The 22,932-nt window shown below is 44.5% G+C and overlaps 4 protein-coding genes across 4 annotated transcripts; all 4 read right to left on the bottom strand.

Moving 5' to 3' along the window:
• Positions 1–908: 908 nt before the first annotated feature.
• LOC123451033 (elongation of fatty acids protein 3-like) lies at positions 909–2,346 on the bottom strand. The gene has a single exon (XM_045128050.1). It carries the CDS (start codon positions 2,195–2,197, stop codon positions 1,346–1,348), a length of 852 nt encoding a protein of 283 aa, XP_044983985.1. The 5' UTR covers positions 2,198–2,346; the 3' UTR covers positions 909–1,345.
• Positions 2,347–12,025: 9,679 nt separating this feature from the next.
• On the bottom strand, positions 12,026–12,945 carry LOC123451032. Its single transcript, XM_045128049.1, has 2 exons — positions 12,776–12,945; positions 12,026–12,675 (listed from the first exon to the last, which is right to left on the bottom strand). Exon 2 carries the CDS (start codon positions 12,612–12,614, stop codon positions 12,444–12,446), a length of 171 nt encoding a protein of 56 aa, XP_044983984.1. The 5' UTR covers positions 12,615–12,675; positions 12,776–12,945; the 3' UTR covers positions 12,026–12,443.
• A 1,461-nt stretch (positions 12,946–14,406) lies between these two features.
• Positions 14,407–17,794, bottom strand: LOC123447324 (pentatricopeptide repeat-containing protein At2g13600-like). Its single transcript, XM_045123914.1, has one exon. It carries the CDS (start codon positions 17,782–17,784, stop codon positions 15,385–15,387), a length of 2,400 nt encoding a protein of 799 aa, XP_044979849.1. The 5' UTR covers positions 17,785–17,794; the 3' UTR covers positions 14,407–15,384.
• A 964-nt stretch (positions 17,795–18,758) lies between these two features.
• LOC123451031 lies at positions 18,759–21,534 on the bottom strand. The gene is made up of 3 exons (XM_045128048.1): positions 21,196–21,534; positions 19,964–20,105; positions 18,759–18,969 (listed from the first exon to the last, which is right to left on the bottom strand). Exons 1-3 carry the CDS (start codon positions 21,486–21,488, stop codon positions 18,889–18,891), a joined length of 516 nt encoding a protein of 171 aa, XP_044983983.1. The 5' UTR covers positions 21,489–21,534; the 3' UTR covers positions 18,759–18,888.
• Positions 21,535–22,932: the final 1,398 nt, after the last annotated feature.

Below are 22,932 nucleotides of genomic sequence, written 5' to 3'. Positions count from 1 at the left end.
TTTGCAATGTGTGAGATGTTAGTGATATTTAATATGTTGATCGACCTATGCTATACCAATGGCAATTGGACACTCCTTATAAGTACCTTTCCATGTGTTGTTTCTCTTCTCGTACCATGCTTCTATGCTTCTTTCTTTGGGAGTACAGAGCCCTATCACATTTCTTCAATAATACTTCATCCATGCCAGAGAGCATAGAAGAAAAATAAGATTGACCGAGAAGGATTGAGATGCATAGGGAAACACGATCTAAGTGTTCGATACCACCTCCTCTGGTTTCCTACACGAGGTTGCTCTACACATTCTTTAGCTCCAACATAAGTTAACTGCGGCTAGTTGTCCTCGTAATGAAAGATATCAGGGCAATCGAGTCTCACACGATCCGCTCACCGGTGTTTTGTATCTCAAGATTTATGGGGATCATGTGACACACTAGGAGATACAACCATGTGAGAAGCGACGTTTGGCTGCGAAGTATGTCAAACAATCGTGGAGCAAGGATGATCACATCCTTGCCAAGAGATTCACGCAACATCGGTAGAAACCGGGGTCCTTGAGAGGTTCTCCTAGATAATAAAGTGTTGGTGCTCCTGCTTAGGTTCCCGACCCTTGTAAGGATGTGGAGAGAACTTCTTAGCAACACTCGACTTAACAATTGCTTAGGTTCCCGACCCTAATGAGGACGTGAAGAGAGCTTCTTAGGAACACTCAACTTAGCAATTGCGATGATTATCGGTGAAACTATTTGGACATGACCGACTTTCCTTTATTAACTTATAAGATTCAGATGGGATTACTAAAGGCTGACTAGATAATTGTCTGTGCGTTGCACCTTGGGGCACCAATATTTTGTAAGCAATCGTGATTACCAGTAATTTTAATCTTGCAATGCAATTCCGTACCAGAACTGACAATTGAATCGGTAGTGCTTATTGACATATGAAAGAAAATACAGTTCATGAATATGTAGGATCGGTTGGTTACCAGCACTTTTATACTACTCCTACACATGAATAAAATGTAAGACGCGTTGTCCAACTAATTAATCTTGCTCCGAAGAAAGAAAATTCGATACAAAAGAAGAAGATAAAAATAGTCATGACAGAAGCTTCTGCCATCGCTCTGAATCTACGATTTGCATTCATTCAGAGTGAAGCAAGAGCTTGAGAACTGGCATGCGAAGTTCAGGTAAGAAAAGGAGAGGAGTCAAACAATGAATGACGCTATTGCCATTCGCCTGCTGCATGAACATGTTGATGATGATTTGGAAAATTTGAGAAACTAGAATTGTCAAAAATGGAAGGCCAATGCATTTCGTCAGAAACCAAACAGGCCTGAAAATCAATCACTCTGATTTTTGCCCTCCATGGTTGATGTTCCTCTTGTTGTTGGGCTTGGCCTTGGCGGCGGCGTCGTATGCAGCGCCGTGGAAGTCGAGGAAGAGGGCGAGCAGGGAGGCGTTGAAGACGGCGTTGAATGCCCATCCTGCCATCCCCTCGCATCCGCCGGCGGCGAAGTGGAACCAGAGCATGACGACGGAGGCGGCGAAGCTGAAGAGGAACTGCGCGATCTGCAGCTCGGTGACGGCGCGCTTCCACCGCGGGGGCCAACGGAGCCCCAGGGTGCAGCAGAGGTAGTAGGAGTACATGACGAGGTGCACGGCGGCGTTGGTGACGAGGGCGACGGGCATGAGCGACTGGCGCGCGGCGAGCCAGAGGTAGCACATGGCGATGACGACGGCGTGGTGGTAGACGTGGAGCAGCGTGAGCGGGCGGCGGGCGAGGAGGATGAGCAGCGTGTCGCCGAGCTCGTACACCTTGGAGAGGTAGAAGACGTGCGCCCAGAAGAAGACCGGGCCCGACGGCTCCGTGGCGCCCGGGGGGAAGCAGAAGACCCAGCGCGGCGAGGGCGCCGTGGCCGCGGCCGAGAGCGCGCAGCCGGCGGCCATCGCGGCGGAGACGGCGAGGAGGACGCAGTTGTGCAGCGCGGAGACGGCGCGGAGGGCGCGCGGCGGGAGGGACGGGAGGGGCAGGATGCGCCGGTGGAGGAGGAGCACCGCCGCGAGGTAGGCGCAGACGGCGGCCGCGGCGAAGGACGGCGACGCCCCGAGGGTGGTGCCCGGGCGCCAGTGGAAGGAGGCGACGGCGGGGTGCTCGACCAGGAGCCACCGGACGTGGCGCAGCAGCCCGGCCGCCATAGGGCTGAGCTTGCTCCGAGCGACGGCGCCGGCGAGTTGACCTTCCTCGTGTGGCGCTCTGGGTGACACGTAGGGCGAAATGATAGGAAGTTCCCACCAACCGCAGGGGCTAAAATGGGCTTCGCCAAGCGTGCATATAGATAGAACGGCAGCCGTCAACAAGATGGGCCACCTACCACCTATATCTATCAGATCTAAAGATGTTGCAACCTAGCGAAGTTACTCACCAGCCCATACCTGGACAGACGGGCCGACCTGGCCCGCACCGGCACGTTTACTAATCGGGCCGTGTTATGTCAGCCCGTGAGCTGCACCTTCAAGTCAGACATGGTCCGGTTATTAAACGGACCGGCATGTTGATCCGATTAGCACTGGGTTGTATATTTTTAGTTTTATGAACCGATTTTTAGGCCTATTAGGTCATATATTATGTATATATATTAAAAAAACTAATATATATATATATATATATATATATATATATATATATATATATATATATATATATATAATAAACGGGTCGTGTTGTGTCGGTCCGCGTGTCCAGCCTTCAGACCCAGGCACGATTCGAGGCATGATGCGTGCCTAGCACGGATCCGTTTAAGTTATGTCGTGCCTGGTCCATGGCGGACCATGCTGACGGTTCCGTTTAGCCCGGCCCGTTTGGCCAGCTATACACCAGCCTACAGTTACAAGCCGACGAGAGCGTTGGATTGCTCCACCATCAAGCTGTTCCAAGCTCAATGTGGATGCAACAATGGAGGAGCTATTTGCACAAATCATAAGGCTAGTCATAGTGAAGAGTAATTTAAAATAGTAACATGCATATGTTATCAGTCTATGTTATTATTAGCTCCGTCTATGAAAGACTGCACGCCTAGGCTTCACATTTTTTCCCTAAAGGACTGTACGTTTGCAGGTTTTGGGATAATTTTGCATTTGTCCCCTTGGTCTACGCCTTGAGGTAACGCGAGGGCAACAACCTAGTGAAGCAGCGTAGATGGGAGAAGTAGGGGTTTCTTTGCAAAATGGTTAATCTGTCTTAGAAAACACAGAAGTGTAGTCTTTTGCGGATAGATGAAGTACCTTCGTAGTGTGTACTCCCTCCGTCACGGTTTAGAAGGTACGTTTGAAAAATCTCTGGGACCAAGGTAGTCATCGATTGGTTGTGAGATGTAGCAGGTGTAAATGCTAATGCGCCTAATCAACTGAGAAAATACTAGTACTAATGTGTGAACAGCAAATTGGGAGGGCGCATGCATGAGTAGCACTAGTACTAATTAATAGAAGTAATTGCTTTCGCGCCTTAAACCTTGTCTATTTTAAAAATGTACGCAAGTTTAACTGTGTCTTCTAAACCGTGACGGATGGAGTAGTATCATAGATTGCTTCATTTATTGCTTTGTAGTCATTTTGTATTGAAAAGTGCTATGTGATGATAACATAATATGTTATTCTATTTGTCTCGCTCCTCATTAACTATCTGCCACATCATTATTTTTGCTTATGTGACATCTATGTTGCTACTTATGTTACTTCCACTACGACAAGCCTGAAGGAGTGTTTGTGGGAGCCTCGACAATAAGTTTACACAAACATTGGAGATCCTACTACGTTAGAGCATTAGCAGTGAGCGAGGTCCCAGCTCTCGCAGAGGACCTATATCAACAATACATACACATCGTGTCTGATTGTAAAGTGGTGATGGATGAGTTAAAAGCAGCAGGTGCAAGCAAGTATGGTGCAATCATTCAAGAGATTAAAAACATTTAGCTATTCTTACCACGTGTAATATAGTGCATGAGTTTAGGAGCTTCAATTTTAAAGCTCACACTTTAACGAAGTTCGCTTTATCATTGCGCCCAGGCCGTCATGCTTGGTTAGGACATCCCCATGGTCTTCCGTCCGTCCCTGTAACCCTGGTGACAGTTTGAATAAAAACTTCGTGGGATTGTCTAAAAAAAGACCGCCTTGACTAGTATAGTATTATCTTTTTTCATATGATATCAATTTATTCCCTCAAAAAATCCATTGCAGTATTTTTTACTGTTGGTAAACTCTTTTTGCTCTATTTGTTTATTCTTGCCTCCAGTGGTTATTTATGGTAACAAGAGTGCTCAACAATAAAATCCATGACATCTCTATGGGGATATTAGCTCTTATGGCAAATTTTCTTACTACTTCTTCTCCAAAAGCATGCATGGACAAAAAAGGGAGGGGGTGGTCTTGCCCTCCAGTGTGTTTTCTGAAATTTAATGTTGATGCTTTTTTTCATTTTGACCTGTTTAGGGACACAATGGGGGCAGTCCTTAGAAATGAAAAAGAAAATTTATTGCTGGGAAATGAGACGATAGACTATTGTTCGGACGTTTTGACTGCTGAAGTCTTGGCTCTCAAATTCGGACTATCGTTGACGCAAAGGTCGGGTTGCAATCGCGTTGTTATTAACTCAGACAACGTAAACGTGATTAAGACCATGAAGGATGGAAAACGGTCGGCAGGTGCAGCGGCGATTATTTTTTATATTGTTTTCATTATGCTGTGATTTTATTATCACTAGGTTTGAACATTGTAACAGAGAAAAAAACAAAGTTGCTCACGAGCTCGATAGATTAGCTAGATTTTCTTTGACTTTTAATTGGTTTATGGAACTTTTAAATGAAATTGTAACAATCCTCATAAATGATGTATTGGTTATTTCTAATGAATAAAGTTCTAAATTTATTAAAAAAATGTTGGTATCATCCTCATCACTCCCACTCTCCACATCATGAAAAATATCCACAGAGACTTGGAAGTGAAGAGAAGGTGGGTTTAGGAGTCGAAGATACCTTTTACTCCTTTGCCTGGAGGCATTTGCCGGTAAGCATTGTGGGACAACCATAATTTTCCTTGATGAATCACCTAAGACTTATCAACCCATACAAGGCGTATGTTAAAAGTATTACACTCTCAGGCGACCCTTTAATCAAAATACAAGTAGTCTTTTATTTAGCCAATACACATAATACACTTGCAATTATATTGGTGCATTAGTTCCGTGAAGAGATTGCCAATTTGGATGATGGTTTTCTTGGATTGTATGCCCACAAGAAAACCAGTCATGCTCTCGAGCCAAGGCGGATCAAGTTAGCCATGTGCCTTAATTTTACGAGAACCAGAGTTACCACTAATTCTATAATATTAGAGAAGTTAAAAGAGCAATGTGGGTGTTTGCAAGGAAGAAAACTTTGAAATTCCTCCAACTGGTGCTACGACCTGTATAACTAAAGGCCGCTCCGCGTATGGTTTGGCAACAAGCCAAAACACCTTGTTTGTGAGGACTTCGTGCTTTTTGCTATAGAAAGTTGCTTCAAAAGTCCAAACTGATGAAGACATTGTCCCATGTTTGATCATCCTGACTGACCCATCAGACCGTGTTGCTACTAGTTGCCCTGTACTTGCTCTTTTGTTCCTCCCCTCTTTCTATTTTTCATTCCAGATGGCTCCCAAGCTCATATTCCTATATATGCGCACCTTTATGTACGATATATTGTGTCCCAGTAGTGGTTCCATTATTCTAAACTAATCCAAAGGGCAATGACAACTCAAGATTTAGCAAAAAGTATATATGAATAACATTAGTTTAGCTCCCTCCATCTTGGTCACTATGCTTTCCTATCGCTCCTTGTACAGTTGTACTACTTTCTCTACCCATTTGCACACTTATATATAAGGTTCACGCGGTAGAATGAAACAAAGTGAAGCCGGATTTGGTGCACATGGCATTGAGGATGCATTAAAGATTAAATCTAGACTAGAAGTTAGTACTTCCGTCGTTTCAAAATAAATGACTTGACTTTATATTAATTTAGTTATAAATTTAGTACTCCCTCCATCACGGTTTACTCGGTGCGGTTGAGATTTCTCTGCGACCAAGGTGCTCGCGGATTGGGCAGAAAAATAGGATCTCTTGTTACTCCCTGCGCCTAATTACCGGAGAGATTAACTCTTACTACCTCCGGCCCGGTGTATAAGTCATTCACGTAGTTCTAGATCGATAATTTAACTATCTAAATATGTATCATATTTGATAAAAAATATATATTTAAAAACTACATCCGTGTAGAAATCTAGTGATATACTTTTCATGACATATAACACATATTTAATTCCTCAAAACGGTGACCTAGAACTACGCAAATGACTTATACACCGGGACGGAGGGAGTAGTTAACCCCACGTCCAATGAACGTTTGATAGCCCATGGAGCCGATATTTAATAAGGCAGTAGTACTCCGAGTAGTACGCCCAAGCGCACTCCTTCCTTTCTTCTTTTCTTCTTCCCCGTGCGTACACACTTGCATGCAGCCATAATTAATCGGGGATTAGACCCGGCGCCCACCAGCCCTAATCAATCGGGCATTAAATCGTTCGGCGCCTAAATCATCTCGCATCTGAAACTGCATGGGCTTAAAAACGCGCCCAGTAAACCGTGATGGAGGGAGTATAAAGTTGAGTCATTTATTTCGGGTCAGATGGAGTATTTGTTAGAGATGTATGCATAATGAACATATTTTATATATGATGGAAACTTGGGATGAATACAAAAATTGTGAACCTTAGTATGGTTAATTTTGGAAGGTTGCTACCTAAAAGAATCAGAAGGTTGCAGTATTGGGGGATATAGGTACAATTAGGGTGTAGAGCGACGCTCGATCCATCCCGTTTCATAGTTAAAACAAACCACATTAGTTCTTACTTTCCCATCTAGATTTAGTTTAGATTGAACTAATTCCCTACTTATGCAGGATATGCGGGACATCCATGGAAGACTAAGGGCCAGTTCTTTTGGTGGCCTTTTTAAGCTTCTAGAATAAGTTGTCCCACTACCCAGCTTATTCTAGAAGCCCAATCAAAAATGTTTTTTTAGAAGCCTACTAGTCAAGTCTTAATTAGTAGATTTAAAATAAATAAATTTGATTGGGCTTCTAGAATAAGCTGGTAGGTGTAGCTTATTCTAGCTTATTCTAGAAGCCAACAAAAGAACTGCCCTTAAGCGCATCTCCAACACTGAGCAGCAAATTTGGAAGCCGGCCATCCAACGCTACGCGTATACATTTTAAATTAGATTTCAACTAACCAGGCGAATTACATGCAAACCAGATGATTTTCATTAAAAACGAGCAAAAACATTTACATTTTAGACATATTTTAAGTAAACCCTACTTAATCTAAATGATCGTCAACTTTCGTCTGGACGTGAGCACCGCCAAATGAAGCTCCAGTTCCGCCTCAGCAGTCTCCATCTCTGCCTCCGCAACCTCCACCTCTGCAGGGATAAGCCGCCAGAACTGAACATGTGTGCCTCCACGTTGCCGCCAAGCGGCTAATCGACCAATGTTTTTGAGCCCATCAAGCTTAGCTTTAACGGAAGCGGACGAGAAGTGGCCTTCCTGGACCCGAGCGCCGGCGACCTCCCATCCTCTACTCTTCCTCGTGGCCAGCTACGCTCGGGGACGTGCCAACTTTGTGGTAATGACGGTGTGGCGCGGTCGTGTCAGTGCTGGTGATGTCCCCCCTTATCCTCCCACTTTATGAACACCTCATCTCAGGCCTCATCCATCTACCTGTACGCGGCTTCTAGCTCCTCGTGACGTTGGAGGTACCACTAGCGGTCGTGGTGGATCTGGCAAACGGAGGGATAGGACTTGAGCAGCGCCTCCTTCTTGGGCACATCCACGTCCGACGTGATGGATGTGCCAGCAGCGAGGAGCTACTCCGTGCACCGGTGCTCATTGAGGAGGCGGAGGTTGTAGGCCTAGTCGGCCTATTTCTGTCGGAATGCAACCTCCCATTCCTCCAGCAGCATGCCCATGTAGTGGGCACGAGCCTCGCCCATGCCGCTGCCAGCATCGACCGGCGAGGAGGGTGGCGTCGGCTCGTCCTCAGTTATGTCCTCTATTGGGACGTCCGCAATGTTGACCTATGTCTGCCTGCTGGCCTTCCAGTCGGCTGCAATGGCAATGACCTTCCTTTTTTGGTTGGATGAAAGGCTTTCCGAGACGACTTTGGAGCTCGAGGACACCATGACGGGAGTGATGAAAAGAGGAGGAAGGGAGCAGAGGATGTTGGATGCGGCTATGGCCGGGTCTACAGTCTATATAGTAGGAGGATGGCAGGGAAATCGGCAACATGATTAATGGCGTGTGACAGACGAACAGACAAGTGGCATGGGCGCCAGAGGAGCAACTCCATTGATGCGGGAAAGGAACAAGGATGCAAAGAAGATGTGTATGTGTTGATTCCATCCAAACCTTTCCGACGTGGACCCCATTTTAATAGTAAGGTTCTCCTACGACTCAATTCCACGGAGAACAAAACGCAGGAATATAACCGTCTTCACCATTATACGTGGAGGGGCTAGAATCTTTTTATGTCATATGATGAATTATTTGAAAGTATTAATGCACATGATTAGTCCGCAAAAGCATTGTCATCAATCATCAAAACCACTAAGGAAGAAATATGCCCTAACAGAGAGCACCTGGTCAGATCCCTGTGGGATGAAGCCGCGGTAGGACCATGCCACTACCATTGTAGGAATTTCCGCTAGAGTCATCGGAGTAATCACCATGACTACTCAGACTGTTCCGACTTTGACACCATGTTGAGACTTGGAACGCTATTTGTCAATGTTATATAGTGTACAGATCAATAAAGCATCCCTTACATCGAATGGCCCGTACACTGTTACTCAAGGATTGTAAAAGCATACGCGAGGTGGATATCCTGGGCTGACGTATGCGGCCTCCCGGATGAATACAATGGTCGTCCACTTTATTCAAAAGGGGTGCTACAAGGCTTGGTATTAGTGCCCACGCTGACTAAGGCTACCTTAGGTGTCGTTATTCGAAAGACAACCCAATGGATATCAACCATCTTTGCCATACCGACACGACTACTATCGATGAACGAACAATGCGTAGGTGCCCCTGTAAGACCAGACCCCTCTCACGCTTTGCCGACGGCAACGAAATATTCACTTCGGGCATCGGTCGATGAGCCCCGAGACACTTAGAAACCAAATCCCTACCTTACTTGCTCACCCATAGACTTTCTCTTCTCAACTCTAGTTTTCGTGTGAAATGCTAGATATCTATTCTATCATTAGTATGAACCCGGTCTAGTGACTACACCACCTCGGCAACAGCAGTTGTCCTAAGGAACTATTGGAAATCCGACAACAATCGCTACCAGGAGCATCAAATGTCTTATTTCTAAAATCCTTACACGTGTATTGAGTGTGCTAGATAGTTATAACATTATACCTAGGCCATGTTACACCCTCCTAAGGACTTGCTTTTATTTCTCTTGTGATTTTGCATCTTTTGTTTCTTGCTTTTCTTGGTTGCAACCAATATCGATGCTCGTGTTCAAGGTGTCAAAGAAGGATGTCGAGACCTAGCTCGGACAATGCTTTTCGGGTTGCAATGCCGAAGAGCTGAGGGCATCGGCAACAAAGCACCCCAATACTGCCAGTTGTCGTGCCAAAAAATGTCTTTTTACCATCGCCAATGGTGATGAAGCCCGAAAGAGGTACATGTCGTACAGGGAAGTGGCAAGCCCATCCAGGGTTGTTACATTGCAAATTGGTAGCATTTCAATGCATTAGACTAGAGTTGTTCTTGTGCACCATTCCAATGTTACAAAGCCAACCCAATACACGTAGCTTCTGCTTGCACGGTGAAGGGTAAGCGGAAGCTACGTGCACTGTGCTGCCCTTTTTTTAGAGTTGTTCTTGTGTAGCAATTGGTAGGGTGGATTTGCTTTTAGCATGTTCGAACAAAGCTTAACCATCTGATTACTCTGATCATATACCACAAAAGACTTCTATACATTTTACTTGGCCTTTTGTTCATGTACACGTCTGGCCATTATTCTTAAAATGTTATCTGCATATTAATTGATTGTTTATCAAAACATAATGAGATGGGAGTATCTTCCTTTTACAACACACATGGGGACAAGATATACGCACATGAAAAATCCTAACACGTGAAAAGTTCAATACTTGTACTCCTACAAGAATCCAAAAACGTATGTAAGACAGAAAGAGAAATTTGTATGGACAAGACTGAGTCGTGCCATTACAGGTGATGGATGATAGCCAACATGATAACGTGTTCTCTTCTTTTCCTTTTTCTATTGTAAAGCCTTGAAGAACTCAGTGGCCGTGGGGGGCAATAGACTGATTAAATAGCAGCGTGCCTTTGGCTCAGAGTACTGGAAAAAAGATACTCACGATTGAAGAATAGGCCATCTTTGCATTCCCAGAAGCTTCTCCAATTATTGAAGCCACATGACCAGGTGGAAGGTTCCCGGAGGGATTAGAAATTTCATAGAACGAAACAAAAATGTATTTCACCTCTTATCCCTATGGGCATCGAACAAAGTTACAAGCGTGCTACTCCTAGAAGTTGTTGTTGATAGTATTAATATAAGTATAATATATAGTATAAAAAAGTAGCTTTCTTTCCATACTAGTATTAATATAAGTCCATCTATTAATAGCTTATAATAGTGAAGCCATTCCTCGAAGTTGTTGTTGATAGTATTATTACGGGGGTTGTGGCGAATATGGTTGCTTGAAACAAACAAACAATTTCACAATTTAATCTCAAAATCGTAACTTGTGAGAAAAGTCCTACTCTCGCGACATGAGAATGCTGAAGTGTTTGGCTCCCGCCAACGTCCAAAGATGGACCTCCTCTTTGATTTTCACGACGAAAGTGATGGCCGGGGCAGCAGTGTTGTGTTTTAATTTTCTAAGAGACAGGCACCATAACATAAGCAATGGCCTTTCTGTTATGACCTCCACCACTCACCACCTTTTGCCACCAAGATCGAGCAAAATCTTCTTGCCGCCAAGACATTGGCGAGCAGTCGTGAATGCCGAGCGAAGCGTTGATCTCGTTCCAAATTCAAACAGTGAATCTACATGATAATAGAATAGAAGGTGGACGGTAAACTCTTGCATTTGCTTGCATAGAGGGCAAATGCCGCAATTAGGCCATCCCCGCCGAACCAGCAGTCCAAGCACTATTTTGGAGGATTAAACATGCAAAAAGTTTGCACTTCAACGGAGCCCATGTCATTCAAATCATGGCAGTATCCGGACTAAAGGCGAGCCCCGCAAATTGCGTCATGTAAGTATATTCTTCACCGGATGTGAATTTCCAAGATATTAACACTGGCGAGCATCTGCCAAAGGGTAGCAAACTCCTGGATATGGGTCAAAGGCGAGGCCCTGTTGGGTGTCGATCTGGTGACTCCAAAAATAGTTGTCTAGAGCCTTACTGACGGTTTACAGCACTATTAGGGGGATTGTGGCGAATATATTGTTGCTTGAAACAAACAAACAAACAAACAATTTCACATGGACAATTTGAGGCTCAAAAAGAACTTTTTAACCAGAGTGGAGGCAATGACGGTTTTCGCAATTCAATCGCAAAATCACAACTCATGTCATGTTCTCCAGACAAGAAACAAAACTGTCACCCTGTTTATAATAATCTTGTCCCCATGGGAACGAATATTAGTTACTACCTCCGTCCAAGTGTATAGGGCATGCACGTAGTTCTAGATTGTCAATTGAACTAGCTAAATATATATTATATGTAACAAAAATTACATATTCAGAAACTACATCCCTACATGAATCTAATGGTATATTATTTATTACATATAATACATATTTAAGTAGTTAAATTAACGATCTAGAACAATGCGCATGGCCTATACACCTGGACGGAGGGAGTACTAATCTTTATCGATCACGAACCAGGATGAAGAAGAAGAAAAAAAAGTACTCCGTCCCTAGATTTCCAAGAAGAAGAGCACCCCTAAGCAGTAGCAGAGGCCACATCACGGATCCACAAGTAAGATTGTACAGAGCAATCGAAGAAAGCGGCGAGTAACTCGACATAAGCTGCACTACTTGTCAATTGGCGGGCCGAGTTCAGTTGACACAATCTGCAGCTCTGAGTGAGTAAATCTCCCCTGTTCCAACCTCCAACAAAACATGCACCGAGGTAGGTATATATGATCTCAAAGATGTACAGTAAGAAGTATGAAGCACTGGTCTGTAGAGCTTGAAGGATGGATCCTGATTGATCCCCGAGCCGACGGAAACAAGAGGAAAGAAAAACGAAGGGCCTATACCTAACCTTGGCGGCGGTACCGGCGAGAAGAGGGAAGAGGCTTGCTAGAATCCGCCGGGGCCGCGGCCGGAGAAGGCGAGGGCGAAGAGGACGACGACGAGGTAGAAGAGGATGACCACGAGCTTCATCTGGAACATGGCGAAGAAGAGCTTCACCATGAACACCAGCAGCAGCGCGTTGAAGACGATCGCTATCGCCGCCTCCAGGGGCTCCATCGCTCCTCCCTCCGCTCCCAACCGACGCCTCGCGCCCCGGCGAGACCGACCGGACCGGTGGCTGAAAAGGCGGAGTAAAGTAAAGGCGTCAGCGAGTGGCCGGCCGAGTGGGGGCGCCGGAAGGGAAGGGGCTGGAAGACGCGAGCCCGTGACCTACTGACCTGCGGCTGACGGCGACGCGTTATTCCGCCGGGATTTCGCTGTCGCCGCCCGACGACGCCGATGGCGCGTGGGGGCAAGCGGTGCGGAGGGAGGAAAGGGTTGGGTTGGGAGTGTGAACCCGCGGGGTAGCTGCCGATCGAGGTGGGTGTCCCCGCTGAATCTTCGGATGACCGACACGGAAGGTCAAGTTAAAGTAGGCCGTGTCTACGTGTCTACGCGTACGCGCAGAAGGATCATCCCCTTCCATGTCACACTTGTCAGATTTGCCACCGTCCGGCCAGATGCCTGCCAAATTTGCAGCGGCAATGTCGGAACTCTTAATAACCATGACAAAATCAAACGTTATGGTAATCTTCCGTAGCAATCAACGGCAGATTCTAGCAGCTCACTGTAAAAAATAGCAATCAACGGCAGATTCTAGCAGCTCACTGTAAAAAATAGCAATCAACGGCAGATTCTAGCAGCTCACTGTAAAAAATAGCAATCAACGGCAGATTCTAGCAGCTCACTGTAAAAAATAGCAATCAACGGCAGATTCTAGCAGCTCACTGTAAAAAATAGCAATCAACGGCAGATTCTAGCAGCTCACTGTAAAAAATAGCAATCAACGGCAGATTCTAGCAGCTCACTGTAAAAAATAGCAATCAACGGCAGATTCTAGCAGCTCACTGTAAAAAATAGCAATCAACGGCAGATTCTAGCAGCTCACTGTAAAAAAAAAAACCACACTTTTAACCCTTTATTAAAATCACGCATAGGTAACCCCTAGAAAACGCTTGATCTGCCGTGCTTAAGATTATGACGTCTGATTTGTAGTGCAGTTCATTTGTGCAAAACAGTCGTAAAAAAATCACACGATCAAACCATGTACCACCTCTGCTTTCAAATATAAGGCTGGGTTTGGATGGGGTGTAAGTAAATATAGATGTATTAATTTCACAGGTGTATTTTACCGGCGCTAGAAGATTTTCAGCCGGAAAAAAACAACGGGAAGAGGTCTGTATTTTTTCTACAGATGTATTTGAGATAAAACGGTAATTCAAACAAAGCCTAAGGCGTTTCCACAGTACGACGGAGGGTGTATTTTCAGAAGTGAGGGATACATGCATGTTAATTTTCCGTGGAAGAATTTCCTGTTTTATGCAACCAACACCTACGTGTTATTTTTGGGGAGGCTGCCAAAGTACCTTTAGTGGAAAGTGGAGCTCCTGACCTTGTTTTTCCTTGCAAAAATAGGCTCATATCACAGAAATAAACTAGATGTTCCTATTTCTGGCGAAAAGCCAAAGCCACTACCAAAAGTATGTACTTTTATTTACACCAACGAAAAGTGCATGACTTTATTCTATGGCACCACGATCCAACCGATACCATACCATGTGGGCAGTGTGAATCTCCAAGCATAATGAGTCGTTTCTTTTCCTTCTCTTGCTTTACACACCGAGGACCTCATCCTGCAATGTTTAATTTTCTTTCAAAAAGCACAGCTAAATCTTTTTTAGGGATGACCAGATAAACTTAGGATGAAGCATACTACTAACTGGTGTCAACTCGGCTGACAAAAGCGCATGACAGCGGCTGTTTTGACATCTGAAAACGGCGAAAACTAGAAGCAGAGACAAGAAACACAGGCGCGCAAATAAGAATCATGTTACAGCCAATATTTGATCTTCGGCAAAATTGTGACACCCCGGTAGTTTGGAAGCATACGGGTTAACCTCACCGACCGTAGTACAGTTTTTCACTCAAAAGTAAAAGCGAAAAACGGACAGCGATTCGCTGTAAGCCAAATGTGCAGATCTGATTTTATTTTTTCAGTTAATGAGCAGATTACGAAACGGAGAAGAAGCATTGTGATCACGCCTGACTTGTGAGATATGATTTTTTTTTTCAACTTGCGGAGATCCTTCTGAACTTGGTAGAGAGTTTTTCCTCCTTGTCCAACTGAAAAAACAATGCTCACAGGGTTTACCCATTCCAACAGTAAGTTCCAACACCCTAGCTCCTCATACTCTATGCTTGGTCAGGCTTGTCACATGACACATCTTCAGTAGTGTATTTACATCCCCCAAACTATGCCAACTGGTCAGACAAATCAATGCATAGCCGTGGAGACCAGAAAAGATGCAGCAGGCAAATACGACACTGAGAATGCTGAGTCCCGTTTTCCCTGCTGCTCATCTGAAGCGGATTCACGCCAAATCATATGAACTACGGCAGAAAAGTCCACACTCCAGGTTATCAATAGCATACAAGGCGATGATGTTCCAGGTGCAGGGTGAAGCATACCATGATGATAATGCTGCTCAAAATCATTGGCCAGCTAAATCAGACAGATTTTACAAGTATACTCAGTCGTTTCACAATAACTATAGCACCTGCATTCCCTTGGTGAACGCAACCACGAACCTGCTATGCAATTTGCAGCTCGATGTCTGGGCGGATATCCTTCTCCAGTTCAGTACATCACGACAGCCAACACAAGGGGAGCCAAAGTCAATTTCCTGAAGATCATTCTCCAGAAATAGTTCCATCTTGCTACCTATCTATATGAATCTGAATAAAGAAAAGGTAGTAGTAGAAATTCTTCTGTCAAAGGCTGTCCTCACTAGTAATCTACTGACAAAACAAAGTCAAGAGACGATTCCCACAATAGTAAATCCAAGATCTCATTGATTTCCATTGACAGTGGATGCTTTGCTTCCCATGAAAAGAAGGCGTGATATTGACCTCTTACTTGAACCCAGCTACACCCTCCATCTTTCTTGAGTGTGGTCCCTTTCATCAGTACCCTTATCCTGGCAGCATCTTTCCACCTTCCACATGATGCATACATATTCGAGAGTAACACATAGCCTGCCGTGTTATCCTTCCCCAACTCATGAAGCCGCTTTGCAGCCCTCTCACCAATCTCCTCATTCTTATAAGTGTTGCAAGCGCTCAGAAGGGCAGCCCATGAATTTGCTTCTGACTTACTTGGGGTTTTCATCAGAAGAGCTTCTGCCTCTATCAAACGACCAGCTCGAGCTAGGACATCAACCATACATGTATAGTGCTTCTCTTTAGGAGAAATACCCCATGCCTGCATTTTTTCAAAATAATGTATGGCTTGCTCCACCAAACCACCGTGGGAACAAGCAAATAGAAGAGCTAAAAATGTATGCTCATTTGGTGTCATTCCAGTTGCCATCATATCCTCAAATAAAAGAATAGATTCCTCCGCAAAACCATTTTCAGCAAGTCCTTGAATCATGGCAGTCCAAGTGACATCATTTCTTTCAGGCATTTGATAAAACATCCTCTTGGAGCTCTGTAAATCCCCTGACTTGGCATACATGTCACTAAGTGCAGTGCCGATAAAAATGCTTTCCTCCATTCCTAGCTTGATAGTCTTAGCATGAGCCATCTTACCCGTAACTAACGAGCACAAGTTTGCACAAGCAAGAAGAACACTCGAGAATGTAATTTCCCCTGGAACCTGCCCCGAAGCCAACATTGCATTGAAAGATCTTAGCGCATCAACAAATTGTCGATTCTGCGCGTAACCAGAGATAATCGTATTCCATGAAGCTAAATTCCTTGCAGGCATCTTCTTGAAGAGATACATAGCTTCTACCATTTTCCCGTTGTAGCTATAACCTGAAGCGAGAGAGTTCCAGCACACTATGTTCTTCTCTGGGAGGGTGTCAAAAATCGTTTGCGCATCTCTACACTTCTTGCATTTGCAGTACATGTCGATCAGAGAGCTGGATACGAACACATTGGTGCTAGAGCCCATCTTTAGGCTACGGGCATGGATCCTCGCTCCTCCTCGCAAGTCCTCAAGAGTAGCACAAGCACTGAGCACACTAGAGAAGCATGAAATGTTTGGCCTACAACCATCAGCCAGCATTTGACTGTACAGCTTCACCGCTTCTGCCGCATTGCCTCTCTGCTCATGCCTAGCAATCAAAGTACCCCAGGAGACCTCATTCCTCTCAGGCATCGCATCAAGAACCCGTCGAGCTCCATCAAGATCACCCGACTCGGAATACACATCAAGCAATGCAGTCCAGGAGACCACATCCTTCACGTCCATCTCATCAAACACCTTACGGGCTGCAGCTGCATCTCCCATTCTCAGATACAGCGTGATCAAAGAATTTTGTACCTCGATGCTGCTCTCAAAGAAGTTTGATTTAATCGCCGACCCCACGATGGACATGGCTAGACCAAATTCACCTGCACCAACGCATGCCTTGATCATGCACACAAAGGTGATACCATTAGGCCTCACGCCGCAGCTGACCATTTTACGGAAGACGCCAAGAGCATTGTGGTGGAGCTCATTGCGGACAAAACCAGAAATCGTCGCCGTGAAGAAGGCCACGGAGCCGGACGGGCACTGCTCATACAGCTCGACAGCCTCTGCCACACGCCCGCGCTTCATCAATGCATCCACCATGGTAGTGTACGACACGACGCTCCTCTCGGGCATTCCGTCGAACAGCCCGCGAGCGGAGGCAATGTCCCCGGCCTTGACATGCTCATGCACCATGAAGTCGTAGGTGAAGGGGGAGGCGGCACCCGCGGCGACGCAGTCGCCGAAGGCACGGTCGCATTCCGCGGCGCGAGCAAAGGCGGCGTAGGTGGTGAGGAGGTGCGAGGCCACGGAGGTGTCGGCGGCGACGCCGGAGCGCACGGCGTGCGCGTGCAGCGAGAGGGCGAGCGGCAGGCGTTCGGAGGAGGACAAGGAGGAAGCAAGCGCGGCATTGCTCGTGGCGGTGGCGGTGGCGGTGGCGCGGCAGAGGCGGAGGAGGGTGGCGCAGGTCTCGGCGTAGGACTTGAATGCCTTGGGCGTGGGCGCGAGCGGCGGGCCGCTGGCCAGACGGAGCTTGAGGAATTTCAGCGGGAGGGTTAGAGGGACCTGTGCCTTCTCCAGCTTCGGCCTGGAACTGGAAGCCAGCTGCGCCGTCGCCGCCGCCGGCGGTGGCCGCCGCGGCCGCTGCGTGCGAACCGCCGCTCTCATTCTCCTCCCATGGCTCGAACTAGGAAGGAAATCGTTTTGGTTGTTAAATGGCCAGCCCACTGACACAAAAGTGGGCTGCTTCCATAGCTATCTGGGCCGAATAAACATGCCGAACTAGCTCGCAACTACAGGTGGCCCATGAATTTCGGAACTATAATTTTGAGGTTCACAAGCCTGTCCTATCGCCCCTAAAAAAACATCCCGAGATACATCTCGGGGTGGTCGTTATGTTTGGTTAGGTCATTCTAAAGTTTTTTTTTCCGCAGGATTGTCTTATAAAAAAAGATCATCCAAATTACACAGTGAATCCTAAAGCGTGAATGAACCATAGAACCTCCTAAAAAAACTCCAAAAAGAAGAACCATAGAAGTGAATGCATTCATCCCCATCCCAATGCATTAAACAAGGAGCCATACTATTTGACAAGAATTACATGGGGTGCGCTACAACGCGACAAGATAACAACCTAGGTCCCTAATCCTATACGAGTCCAGAGAGTAAAGTCGGCAATCCATCACAAAAGAACAAATAAATAAGGAACAATGTTGCTACTCGTTATAACGGTTGGATGCGATGAAAAACATTGACGTTTCGATAACCTCAAATTGCCCATAAGATTCAAAGCGTCAGAGAGGGGTAGAAGTCGTTCTGGAGACCCAACGGAGCTACATCGCCTCACACAAGTGTAAGGCGAGAACCGAGAACGCGAGTTGGCGCCAAACTTATTACAGGGGCAGCAGTGGAGGAAGATATGAGTGTCATCTTCAACCATGTCCGCACACCAAGGACGGTCACTAGGCTTGTGAAATTTAAAAATGTGATTTTCGAAATTTCTAAACTAAAAAGACTGAAATCGCATTTGGCGGCACGAAATCCACTCTCACACATTCACCTAAATAAAAAAGAAGTGAGCACATGCACAATGCTGATCATTTTCTGAGGCAGCGAGGCACACTCCTATGAAAAAGGAAAAATGAGCCGGAGAAGCACGATTTCGTATTTTGATGTAGCGATTTTTTGCGGAATAAATTCTACATATCAATGGTGCAACCTGCGGAACCATTTTCTAACTATCTCCGGAAAGTGATGGTACTACAAACAAGGTTACATTTTCTCCATCCCGTAGGTATCTTCAGCACCGCTAGCCACCTTTTTCCTCCTCTCAGATATCATATCGGTGTATGCCTGACAAAGTCATAGGGTTAGTTCTAACTCAGCTCCACGCTGAAATCTGTAATTGTAAAAAAAAAAAAGTGAACTGTGAACTCATGTTAAGAATATCTTGTGATCAAAGAATTCATCTGGAATGGAGAAAATGTATGATGCAATTGGCACAATGGGTTTGCTGGTATGTTGTAATTTGTAAGTTTTCTTTTGTGTTATTTGTAAATCTCTTTCTTTTTGTGTTATTTACTAGTAGTAATAACTTTTTAAAATGAAAAAAATTCTCATTGATTTCCTTCAAAAAGAAGTACCTGATGCTTATAAGTTATAACTGATAATTTGCTAGATAATTTTGTCTGTTTTGACAGGTCTTAGGAACCACCCAGATAGCAGTAAATGGTGATTATTTTGCTCACCTAGAGGCAGGTATAAATCATTTGCTTGTGGTGCTTAGGTAGCCTGACATCATGCAATCTCAGTTCAAAGAAAATCTATACGGGATAAGTTTGAGATGCTTGGAATTGTAGTTGACCAGGAGAGCACTAAAACAGTTAAACTGAAGTTGTAGCTATTAGATCATACAACAAGACAGGGACCCCTTACGACGAATATAACGCTACGAAGATGATTCTGGTACATTCCAGTAAATTCAGGGATGCGCCATCAGGATAACAAATTCAACTGAAGTGTAGCACTTGCATTCTGTCAACACCCTATGCTAGAGATCATGCACCATATGATATATTTTACAACCAAAACTATGCCAAACCACATGTTGTAATTAAGAGATTAAGAGTGAACTACATTAGTTTGTAAGTAAGAGTCATGTTAATGTCAAATAATGAGTTATTTCCATCTTCCAGGATTAGCAGTTTGGAAAACTCCTATGACTGTGAAACAAAGTAAATTTAAGAGTGCGACACAACTAGCACCTTTTAGAAAACCAAACCTCTGAACAATAATTTCAATAGAAAGAAATAACACAAAGAAAGGGTTGAAGAAATGGTGCAGAAACCTTAGGATAGGAGTAAAGAAATATGTACCACCATGCACATATTACAAAAGAAACTCCTCCGGTAATCACAGCAGAGTGGATGAGCACCCAACTACATGCAACTGCAACAGTTCCTGTCAGTAATATTGTCCAAGGCTGACACCTAAAAAGAAAAAATTTAGAGGTCAATATTTGTCAAAATGAGAAGACTGAAGCATACAAGTCAAAAAATATGGTTGTAGTCACTAGTCACAGAGGTTGAGATCATAAAGGTCACAAAAACAAGACAGTTGAAATATAATATCTGCCTTCTTAACTATCTTATATAATTCCTCAAAAATAGATTATATAATCGCCTAGCTGCATTGCCACATAGTACTAAGTTTTAGAACAAAATAAATCAAAAAGAAGGGATGGCCCCGGCCTCTGCATCGAGTGCTGCACGAAACCTTATTTATTGCAAGTATAAAATTGTTACAAGTCGAAATAAAGAAGTAAAAATCAGGCTGAGCAACTGCAGTAAGCACTACATGTTACAACTTTTAGATGCTGAAACTTGAAAAGGAGTTACTTGTTTACCAGGTGAGCAAAGTGAGGGCTAAATTGGTAAGCATCAAACACATATATGGCTGAATTGGTAAACGTCAAGCGCAGATATATTAAGGCTACGTTAGGCATCATGATGAACCGTGATAACCCCGTTTGGTTAAACCGCATTGACATGGTTTGTAATGAGTTTAGGATTGTGCTTGGCTAACAAAATACAGAAGAGATATATCGAGTCGTATGGTAAGTGCTGTTTTCATTTGGTATTGTAAGAGCTAGTTAGATCCTAAACTGATTTGACAAACATGACCCCTATCTTTACACTACTTCTGCACATCATCTTACTAAACAAGTTCAGTGCAGTCAGGTTCAATGCAGTTCAGAAACCACAAACTCATCCTAAAGCGGCACACATCACTCAAGTCATAACTTATATACAGAGAACAGACATACAAAATTTTGGTAGTGATCAGAGCGTTAGAGGTTAGAACGTAGGTCGTTACAGATTCTGGTGACCATTTAAGCTTTGCAACAGTACTGCCATACTCTAATCCGATCCCAATACACAATAATAATACTAACAAGAAACTAGAGGTGTTCGCCGGAATACACACAGGTGACAAAAAAATCGAATTTTTGCGTCACGGCCTTCTTAAATCTCAGTTTCTAAACGGAAAGGAAGCGAGGAAGGAGCCAGGAAGGCGTACCAAGCAGGCTTGGTGTCCCAGACGGAGTCATACTCGAGGGACAGGTAGTTGAGGTACCCGTCCATGTCGTCCACCACGCCGTCCTCCCGGAAGAACTCCGCCCCGCCGTTCTTGCCCCCCTTCTCCCCGCTGCCACGCGCCACGCCGGCGAGCCGCCGCCGGCCCCCGCCCGCGGCGAGCCGGGGCCGCGGCCAGGGAGAAGCGGAGGGGGGCAGGGGAAGCGCGGCCGTGGGTCCGTGCGGGCGCGGCGAGCAGGACGGCGGCGTGGACGGGAGCAGGCAGAGCGCGCCCATTTTCTTGGCTTTCCGCTCACGTACGGTGCGCCTGCGTCCTGCTCCTCCGGCTATCGGCTCGGTGTCTTGCTTCCTTCGTCGCAATGGAAAAAAAAATGTTTTTCGATGGGGCCTTCGCGGATCAAAACTTGGTGTCTGTTTGTAGAAACACGGCCTGGCCCATACAATTTTCAGCACTTTGGCCCATAGAAGTTGGTAGCCTGCTGCAGAGAAACTGATAAGACGTCTTGCACGTTAGTACACCCCCATTTCAAGCCCGGTCCGGCCCTAGATCCTCTTAGAACATACAGGGGATCCTGTTTTTTTTTTTTTGCCAATGTTTTGTTTGTGATAGGTGATGCCTCTTTTGAAATAATATGATTTTAACTTGTATTTGTTACACTATGTCATATTTGGTTCCATGGTTTCAAAGTCGCTTCTTCCATGAAGGAAGTATTCCCTTGTGTCAAAACTAGGTCGCCGCTCCTGTCCAAATTCCTAACCCTAGTAGCTATCGAGTAGGCGAGAGAAGAGAGACGGACGAGAAATAAATTCGGTCTAGGGCGGGTTGTGGAGCTCCTATTTGACATGTTTTGCATCAAATAGGAGCTTGCAACGCACATGTTGCAGTTCAATTGGCCCGGCCCATTGACGTGCACTATAACAGCTTGGAACATTGTAGTGATGCATTTTTCCTGTATCAACTTGGCTTCTTGTAGCGGCTCGGAACATTTTAGCGACGTGGTTTTCTTGTAGTGACTTCGAGAATTATGGCAAACATTTTTAAAAATTTTGAGAATAATATTTGCAAACACAAACATTTTGAAAACTTGAACATTGTTTAGAATTTTGAACATTTTTAAAATTCTTGTGAACAATTTCACAAATTTCAACATTATTTTGGAATGGATTTAAAAAAAACTGTTTTCACTTATTTAGAATTTTGATATACTGAACAGTTTTTCATATTCTTACTTTTTTCTAACAGTGTGATTTCGTTTAATTGAACCCTTTTTTCCAAATTCTGAATTTGTTTTGAATTTTGTGTGTGTAAATAAACAGAGAAAAATGAATACCAAAAACAAGTAAAGAAAACAATAAAAAAACTGGATGAAGAAACTTCTATAACGTTTTCAAAACCAGTAGAAAACTATACAACAAAACTCAAAATCCTATGCTATGTACTCCGTCCGTTTTTGAATATAAGTCTTTTAAGTTATTTCACTATAAATTATATAAGGATGTATGTATACATATTTTGAAATGTAGATTCATCTAATTTGCTTTGTATGTACTTCCTCCGTTCCTAAATATAAGTCTTTTAAAAGATTTTACTAGAAGACTACATACGGATATATATAAACATAATTTAGAATATAGATTCACTCATTTTACTTCGTATATAAACCCTTAGTAAATAAAATCTCTTAAAAAAATTATATTTACGAACGGAATAAGCAGTCTG

This window comes from Hordeum vulgare, chromosome 4H (assembly GCF_904849725.1).
Source record: "Hordeum vulgare subsp. vulgare chromosome 4H, MorexV3_pseudomolecules_assembly, whole genome shotgun sequence".
Lineage (NCBI taxonomy): Eukaryota > Viridiplantae > Streptophyta > Magnoliopsida > Poales > Poaceae > Hordeum > Hordeum vulgare.
The sequence above is the reverse complement of the archived record's forward strand: the minus strand, read 5'-3'. Positions and strand labels throughout refer to the sequence as shown.